This window comes from Haplochromis burtoni, unplaced genomic scaffold, assembly GCF_018398535.1.
Source record: "Haplochromis burtoni strain Fernald_Lab_line unplaced genomic scaffold, NCSU_Asbu1 Contig_170, whole genome shotgun sequence".
NCBI lineage: Eukaryota > Metazoa > Chordata > Actinopteri > Cichliformes > Cichlidae > Haplochromis > Haplochromis burtoni.
This window is the reverse complement of record NW_024582531.1, coordinates 28719-38469: the sequence shown is the minus strand read 5'-3', so window position 1 is coordinate 38469 and position 9751 is coordinate 28719. Positions and strand designations below refer to the sequence as shown.

The following is a 9751-nucleotide window of genomic DNA, read 5'->3' as shown; positions in this document are numbered from 1 at the left end:
GAGAGAGAGGGCGAGAGAGAGAGAGGGCGAGAGAGAGAGGGGGGCGAGAGGGAGAGAGAGAGAGAGGGCGAGAGAGAGGGGCTGTGCTGTCACAGCTGCAGGAAGCAAAGCTTAGTGAGAGTGACGGCGTTACCTTCGGTCTGCATGCAGTGCGGCACCGTGAAGTCGCTGGTCTTCGAGTAGAAGTCATCGCGAGACTGCACCCTCACACAGTACCAGGTCCACGCCTTCAAGCCCGGCAGCGTCACCATGGTGGTGTTGATCCTCAGCCGCTTTGCCTGAGGGGGAGGGGCAAAGGTCAGAGGGGTAACGGCAGAGAGCATCACTCTGAGCGGACCGCCACGCACCAGCATCAACATGCAGTCAGACATCATCAGTCCTGTAATAGTCAGCCTGACTGCAGCCAATCAGGACAGACTGCAAACAGGACTGTGTGCGTGTTTGTGTGTGATTGTGTGTCTGTGTGTGATAGGGTGAAACTCACACAGACACACAAACTTAAACTCCACCACGAGTGTAAACGTGACGTCTGTGTGGTTTCCTGTGCGTTTGGGGGTTTGGTGCTGAACACGTTTGTGCTCCCACCGTCACCGACATGATCACTGAGGCTGCACCTCTGCAGCTGGACCACGTCTTCATCATCACCTTTATCACACACACAGGCCTGAGACGCTCACGTGTCCCGTCTACTCACTCGACCACCTTTGTACAGTCTGAGTCAGTCAGCTGACCCGAGGGGGCGGGTCCTTCTACAGATGTGGTGGGCTCTGATAGGTTACCGTGTTTCTGTGTGAGGCTCTGAGCTGTCCGATTCCTCCGTGCATGTCGTGTTTGTGTGGCGTTAACCCTCATCATCGACTCGCTCGTCACGCGCTCGGCTTATTTTGGGACGTGCTGCAGTGACCCGTTTCTTCCTCATCAAACCAGTTTTCAGCTCGCTGCTCAACTGCAGCCAGCTGGCAGGAAGTACGGCAGGAAGTACAGCGAGATTCACACAGGAAATACATCTGTTCTCCACCGAAACGTCATGGGGAGGCGAGAACAAACACACACACACACACACACACACACACACACACACACACACACACACACACACACACACACACACACACGAGGAGAAAAGGTAATACTGAAGTGGGAGGGGCTTCCTACCTGCCCATCAGCCTGGCGCTCCCAGTACTGGACGTGGTAGTACAGGTTGGGGACGTGCTCCCTCATGGAAGTGTTGTTGCTGGTCAGCGGGTCGGTGACGACCACGTCCAGGTCGCTTCCAGCAGGAGCGAGGGTCACGTTGCTGGGAGGCCCCAGAGCCGCTAGACGGGACAGAGAGGAAATCACATTTATTCACCTGATGAGCAGGTGTTTCACCTGCTCTGACACCTGCGAGGCGGTCCTTAAACACCATGTGACCGTCTACTGAAGGAGCCCGGGCAGCCTGCTGTCTCACTGCACAGGGCCTGAAACCTCTGCAGCTGGACTTTAGCTCAGGCCGCCAACGCTGAAATAACAAGCACAGAGGACGTGACAGCTGTCCTGGTTTCTTCCCGTCGGCTGCTTCCTTCCTCTTTCTTTCTGCTTGTCTGACGCCAGCAGCAGATTTAAGCAACACCTGACTGCAATCTTACAAAAACAACTGAAATCATCTACAGAGATGAAGACACGAGGAAAAGAACAGAAAATATTAATAGTAACATTCAAAGGCTGAACAGAGAAAAATAAGAGCAGGAACATTTTCTACTATCACACACTCAGCAGGCGTTACATAAACCTCTCCTCCTCCTCCTGACCCGTCATCTTCATCAGCACAGGTACAAACCAGCAGGTGAGTCTGGAGACGCCCACACTGACCTGAGACCTGCGCCTCGCTCTGATCAGTGATATCAGGCTGCACTGAATAATAACTCACAGCGTGCTTCGATGTTATCACCGCACTAAACAACAAATAAACCGCTGCAGTGCAGACGTGTGTGAAAGCGGCGTGCCCACGCAGCCTGCAGTCTGATGTCATAGTTTAAGATGGAGTCTGTCGACAAAGAGGCGGAGCCTCTTCCACAGGTAGAAACAAAATGTGTTTGTAGCAGCGCCCGTTCCAGCTCTGCATCGCCCGGCGTTAACTTACAGCCACAGGCGTCAGAACAGACTCATCCTTACATGGCAGGGCTGCGTCTAAAGGGGGGCACGGGGTGGACTACCATACTTATTTTAAGGCTTTGCCATTTTATGCAGACAGCCTGGATTCAAACCTAGGACCTTGTTACTGTGAGGCGACAGACCACAATCGATGAAATACTCGATTACTCAAATCAATGCGACGCGTTCGCGGTGTCGGTCGTCTACATGCAGAGAGCTCCGCTGCTCGGGCTGCATATTTGCATGTTGGTATATGTGAGGCAGCACACAGTGCAGGCTCAGCTAGGCAAATACAGCCAAGCCCATAATTATAACACACTGTCACGAGGCCACATCTCACGCTTTCCAAAGTTCCAGTGGCTGCAGTTTCCACGGATGCATCTCAAGGAGGACGCCACCTCTCCAGAGGAGGCGCACAAATACCCGCTTGGCCTTTGCAAATGCTCATCTGGACAAAGAAGAGGACGTCTGGTCTTCTGTGTTTTGGTCGGAGGAAGAAAAAAATTTCGTTGTTTAGTAACGATGACGTTTCTTTAATTGATCCCAAAGAACACCATCCCCACTGTCGAACATGAACGCCACCATGAACGAAGATTCTCAACAACAACATCAGGCAGTCTGCAGAGACACTTGGCCTCAGGCACCAGCGGACATTTCACAGCAAAACCAACAGTTAGCAGACAAAACCATTAACACTGTGCAGCAGCCCGGCCAGAGTCCTGACTCCAACCCAACTGAGACTCTGTGGACGAGCTAAAGACCAGGGCGAGGAGACCCTCCAACCTGAGCTCACTGCTAAAGATGGAGGAGCAAAAATACCTGTGGAGACGTGTGAAACACTGATCCGAGGTTGCCAATAAAGGCTTTTCTAAGAAGACTATGAATCATTTTGGATGTGACACTTTTTGCTGAAATGTAAATAAAAGCTGAGAAACCTCTTGGACATCGACTTAGAGAGACTCCCGCGTCACTTAGGGTAAAAACAAAACAAAATAAAAAAAACTCGCTGGTTGAATAAAAGTTGGGTCAGAACTGTGGGCTTGAGGGCATCTACACTAATGGTTCAGACAACAGGTGAGCTCAGGTCCCAGGATGTGTAGTGAACACCTGCACAGACTTTCTGTGACTGCTTGGCTGATTCTGGTTCATTTACTGCAGCGATGAGAGCCTCACACATGGACGCACGATTCACAGTAACATATTTGAAGCTGGAGACCTTTATCTCTGCTGAGCGCAGCTCTCGGCTGTTGCACCGATACTGTGCAAAGGCTGTTCGCCTCTGAGTCATAACACCTTGTTTTTCATGGTTTGTGGTGAGCTCACACGTGTGCTCACACGCTGCTGCAGCATGTGCACATCGCAGTTCCTGGAAAGCCGAGCACTCGTCTTACCCTCCTTATCGGGGCAGAACTCCGTCTGCGCCCACTCCGAGTGCTGCCCGTCCACGGTGGCTCGCACCTGGAGCACGAAGATGCCCAGGTAGTGCAGGTTGAACCGTGTGAGGTCACATGACCGGTGTGACGTCTGGTTGCACGCCGTGATCCAGTTTGTCTTCTTCTTCTTAAACTTCAGCTGGTACCTCCTGAGGATACGAGAACATGAAAACACATTAGTGGAGGGAGAGCTTTCATTGAATCAAATCTAATTACAACAGCAACACAGCAGCCGTGTTTCAGTAAACGTGTCTGTTTCATAGGTCGGGGCTGGGAGGTTAACGCCTGTGGAAGCAGGATGATGGGGACGAGGGAGGAAGACTGCGAAGAGGAAGGCTGCTCCACGGCTCTCTGAGGCATGGAGCACACTCTGACTTACACTTAAACTCGTATTAAAATACCAGCGAGGAGTTAAAAGGTCTTTATCTGATCACATGATGGCAGGCCAGGTGGTTAATAAACGTCTCAAATGACTTCCAGTGAAACCAGAGAGGAGAAACACGAGCCGGGCTCAGGCTCTGCTTCAAGTATGAGGAAGAGATGGCTGAGCCTGAGCCCGTTTCCAGTAAGCCTCTCTGACAGCTTCCTGTCGCTGGTTTGGTGAGGTGGACCACGCCCCCGGTGTCCACAGTCTGACAGGTAAATAAGCCCCGCCCTCGTGATTCTCAGACTTACGGCACATATTGCGTGGTGAAGGTGACGGCGTGGGTCCCTGCAGTGCCCGGCGGCCAGTCCCAGCTCAGCGTGTAGTTGGTGTTCAAGGTCTTCGTGATGACGTTCTGAGGAGGCGGCACCTCGGATCCATCGGCTCCACCTGCAGGACAGAAACAGAGGATTGGCTGGAGTGGGGTTAACAGTTTGCATACTATGCGTTCTATATCGCTATCTCTCTGAGAAAGTCAACATGTGTGTGCGAAGAGAAAAACAGAAATCTTTCCAGCTCAGTGTCGTCAGCACGACCTCACAGGAAGTAGTCCCGAGACGTCGGCCTTTCAGGCAGCAGCAAACAGGTCGTCAGAGGACGCCGACATGAGGTTTAACATTGCCTACGATATTCCCAAAGAAGATGTTCCGTTCAAAGTTCAAATGGCTTGAAAATAAACCCCACCTCCAGTAATGATGTCACGTGCACCCAGGTTACAGGTGTCATCGCAGACACATGGGGAAAAGGACAAGTTACAGAAGTAAACGTTAGTCTATAGCCCTGCTGTGTGTGTATGTGTGTGGTCTGAGGGTTTGTAACACGTGCACACGCACGTGCACACGCAGCAGATCAGCTGCCGCCATCTTGCCTCTAGTCTCGGTCTTCAGGTGTCCACAGGTGGTCATTGTGACCTCAGTCTGGGACATGAACCCCGTGTTTGATTCCCTCCCCAATTATCCATCCCTAGGTCCTATAACTAACTGAGGCTTTTATTTTGAAAAATAGCCATCAACTTGTCACATGACCCTTATGTTGTTCCTTCGTCCTCAGCTGCTGGCCCCGCAGCTGTAAATCAGGTCCACGTGGCTGCGATCAGAATAGGGCTGTGCGATATGACCAAAATCTCACATCCCGATATCAGAATTCTATCGTCCTGACAACGATATAAATCACAAAAATGTAACAATTTCTGTAAATTCTGTGAATCTCGGGCAGCTCGACTTGCGTGAAGTGTTTCCAGCTGCGCGTCCTTTACCCGGAGTCGAGTGTTTTAACGATGCATGAAACGATTCATTTTTTTCTTTGTGAGTATTTATCACACGGCGTGCTGCGGGGAAAAGCCTGTTCTGATGTTTGAGTCTAAGGTTGATTTTTTAGCACCTGGCGGCTCTTTTTTACTTCTCATTGTAAATAATCTGCATCTTTCACGTGATTCAGTTTATTTTGAAAAGTCTCAACAGGATCTTGAGCTTTATTGTGAAAGGTTTATGTGGAACATAAACAAGCGGACACACGATGCTGTTACTGTCGTGGTTGCTAACGACAACGCATAAAAACAGGCGCTTGTCCGTCCGTAGTGTGGTGATATTAAATATAAGAGAAAGAGAACTTTAATAAATGAATACAGCCACTACAGCGACATCAGAACCATGAACACATATTGCTGTAAACAGTTTATTTAGCGACACCACGAAACAAACGATAGCGTAAAATGAAACGATCGACGTTTTTATATCGCCATCCGATATATATGGTTATATCGAACAGCCCTAGATCAGAATAACAATAATCGTATCAGCCACAAAAACAAGCGTCTGCACATCGAGTAAAAACACCAGCACAGCGTCTGCCGAGGAACAGGAAGTGCTGCGACTAACCTGACCGCACTGGGAGTGAGAGTGATTATTTACCCAGCAGCCCCAGGGACAAAAATAAAGCACAGGTGTTTCCGAGCAGAATAAAAATATGAGCGAGAAAGCATTTGTGAGAGTGAAGGAGGAACTGTGGATAAAGACAGAGCTTCCCCCACACCTGGATCCAGATGTGCTGGCCACAGCAACAAAACAATAATCCCCCAGAATCACAGCCACTCTGAGATTATTCAGCGGTGAGGAGTATCTGCCTGACGACGCTCCGAGCAGACAAAGAGCCTCAAAGTTTACCCACAATGCACTTTGAGAAGGTACCAGCGCTGGGTTGTGCGCCTCTCTGAACACAGCGGCCCAGCCTGAGCGCTCCTGGGAAGTCACCAACATTCAGGAACGGCATTTATTTCATGTTTCAACGTGCTGCCGCTGTGAAATCACTGACTGTGTGGGACAGAACTGACTGATTTGATTTTCTCACCACTTTTACTCTTTTATACACAGCAGAGCTATTTGTACGCAGCAGAAGGAATCTAAAGGAAGCATCACACAGCTGCTCACAGCTGCTTTAACAAACACAGGCCGAGTCTTCAGACCGGGACTCCTGCAGTGGCTTTAAAGCTGACTCGATGTTTCCTCAGAGCTGACGTTTTTCAGCCCTGCAGGTGGAGATCTGCTGAACTTTTGAAGGACCAGAAACACGGGAAAATTCATTGCAAGCATCAAACGTACTCGAAGCGAGTGTAGCGTGGACATGTTGATGGTGTATATGAGTTAAATGCAGTGCAGTGACAGCGAGCTGAGTGGGGGGGTCTGTGTGCCAAACGTGTTACTGATGCGAATCCAAAGCAGAACAACTTCAAGGTGAAACTGTTGCTCAACAAAGGGTGTCGGCTCACCCCCCTGAGTAACGACGTGCCAGCCTTCACCACCGCAAGCACACAACTACAGGAAACGGTGTCTGTGCGATCTGTGCCTGAGGTGAGGAGGGGAAGTGTCCTTCAGCCTGCAGAGACACGCCACTGACACAGGCGTGGCCTCAGACTCACAGTGAAACTCAAGTCATGAATCAGAGAGAAACACACCGAGGCAAAGTGAAATGAAAGTGAATCCACACAACAATCAGCAGCTCACACAGCACCAGAGTCTGCACACAAATACTAGAGACACACTGACGGGGAGAGCTGTGCGTTACAGCAGCAGCCACCTGAAACAGATCAGTACTAAACCCATGTGACCACTGGGAACCTGTCATGACAGTCATGAAGTCAGCAGAGTCCTGCAGGTTCATCCAGGCTGACCGACTCTAAATGACTCCCTGTAAAACTATTATGGCCACCGTTAAACCATAAAGCACCACCAAGCCTCACACTGGCCGACTGTTGACCAGTTGTCGACCAGTTGTCGACCAGTTATCGACCAGTCACCCTACACTGCACGAGCCGACCCTCACACACCAGTAGAAGCTGTGATCACTAAAGGGAAACACACCAAATGAAGACTTTGTTGACATGATGTACTCACACATTTTGATTCGACACACACACACACACACACACACACACACACACACGACAAAGGCTGAGGTGTGCACACTAAACTATGCATCACACTGAGAGTGGGAGAACCTGTGGGGCTGGATGACGCCGGCATAAAAACAGAATTGTTTGAAGCTCGGATACATTTTACTGATTCAGGTCAATTTATTGACCCCAATAAAAGGTGTGTGTCGCTCACACACAGCAGTCACACAACAGATACATGACAACAAACAGAAAACAGACAAGACAGAAGAAGCTCTGTCAGAGTAGCGTGCTCTCACAGCGTCTGTGTGCTCTGCGCTCACAGCGAGATCAGGGCGGTTAATAAAGTTTTTTCCTTCTTTATCGCCTGATTTCTCAGAGTGGACACACATCGGATCTAGTTTCTGTCACATAAAGGGTGAAGGAAGAATAACTGCTGTGAAGAGGACTTTCCACTCGATCATTTCCCTCCTTTCTGACAGCTTCAGGTCAAACGAGCTCAGACGCCTGGCAGCTGAACGAGGACCTGCTGAACTCTGATTAAAATGGATTCAGTGTGAGCTGACGATCCACAGGGTTCCAGCTCCAGAGGTGGAGAGGAACTTCAGATGTTCCACACCGCTCAGTGTGGAACATCTGAAGTTCCTGTTTGTGGCATGATGGTGGGCGTCCAGCAGATCATGGGGTTTGTCCACCATCGACACACCTGCGAAAGGTGAGCGCAATAACGCAGAGGAGCGGCAGCCCTCCTGACCGTCACCGTTTACACCAGAGCACGCTGACCCCGCTGCCTGGTTCAGAGCCGCTCTGATGCTTCAAACGTAGGAACAGGAACAGCCTTCGGTTTTTGCAAACACAGAGCTTTTTCCTCCATGTTTGGTTTCACAGTCATGCAGGTTTATTTTCATTCTGTGGGTGCTGTTTGACAATCTTTATCCTGAGTGTGAACACAGCCTCAGTCTTTCACAGAAAAGCAGAAGAGAGCGGCGAGAGAGGAAGTGGAACAAGACGTTTTTATGCTGTTTGTCAAATCGTTTTGTCCCTGAGTAAATCTCTGACCTCTTCCCATTTATGTTTACCAGGAACAGATGATTTCTGCAGAAACTTTAACACCACGAGTTCATTCTCCTGTCAGCTATTTACATCATCCAGCAGTTATGAGGAACAGACAATCAGGAACTGCAGTGAGCTCAGATCAGTTTCCCGAAAACACAGACGCCATCAAAGCTCACGGACACGGCCGCGGGCAACAAACTGAAAACACCGCGCACACAAAGTACAACTTTAATGCAATACTTGGAGTATATTTACTGCGATACTGTATTTAGGAGCACAACTCTGAATAAAAACTCTTATTTTATCGCCGTTATCTCCCGTTTAAAGAATCCTGAAAGACAAAGTGAAAGGTGAGTCAGTCCAGCACCCCGAGGCGCATCTTCGTGTCTCTGCGCACAATCATAACATGAGACGAAGCGCACATCCCAAACCTGCTCTGGGAAATATTATCATACATTTCATCCGGTAAATACACTGTAAAAACCCCCCCGTGGGACGCCTGTACAGAGGGAATCCCCCCCCCCCACTGTGAAACATGATCGACTTCATGTCCCGAACACCCAGGCTTCTCTGATCATGTGTCACCGCACAGAAATATTATGATTACAGCTTTCACGCCAATAACAGCCACCGCTGATTTATGCCAGAGCTAGCTGCCTGCGCACGCACACGCGCACACACTCATTTTATCCACTTTAACACACTGTCTGCTTCGTAGAGCCTTCAGCCCCACCAACCTGGCATTCCTGACTGTGACACCGAGCCAGTCCGTGCCAGTTTAACCCGTTTGCTTCCCGTTTGTGCGCACGCACACGCACACAAACAGCTGCGGACTAAAACGATCATTTAATCGCAAATATAAACCCCACCGCGGGCAGGTGAGAGACCCGCGCGGCACACAGGTGAGCCTCGCTCTGTAGTTTCGAAGAAAATTAAGTAAATAAGCAGCACGGACCGAGGCTAGCATGCTATGCTAACGCAGCCAGTTGCGGGACTTACCACAGAAGAAGAGGAGGAGGAGGAGGCCGTGAAGAAGAGCGAGGTCGTGGCGGGGGGCGGCGGACATCGCGCCGCTGACAGGACCCACGGACCGAGAAACGTCCACACCGACAGACTCACCAACTCACGGATCGGACTGACTCGGCACGTATCTCTCTCTCTCTCTGTAATTCACAGAGTTCTGTTCCGGCGTGGTTTTCAAAATAAAAGAATGGGCGGGGCCTCAATCAACGTCCGGTCTGAGACGCTTCTGCGCCGTTGTTGTTGTCTTGGTCTGGGACGGTGTCACTGTGGCATCACTGAGAGTTAAAAACTGTC

The 9751-nt window shown here is 50.1% G+C and overlaps 1 protein-coding gene across 1 annotated transcript in view; it reads right to left on the bottom strand.

Annotated features, from left to right (window-relative positions):
- LOC102298988 (interferon alpha/beta receptor 1b) overlaps positions 1–9636 on the bottom strand; it is a 12233-nt gene extending 2597 nt beyond the window's left edge. The window contains exons 1-5 of the mRNA XM_005933623.3: positions 9434–9636; positions 4242–4380; positions 3525–3715; positions 1156–1316; positions 134–278 (exon numbers count right to left, since the gene is read on the bottom strand). Coding sequence (XP_005933685.1) covers positions 134–278; positions 1156–1316; positions 3525–3715; positions 4242–4380; positions 9434–9500 — 703 coding nt within the window. The 5' untranslated portion in view covers positions 9501–9636. The remainder of the gene's footprint in view (positions 1–133; positions 279–1155; positions 1317–3524; positions 3716–4241; positions 4381–9433) is intronic.
- Positions 9637–9751: the final 115 nt, after the last annotated feature.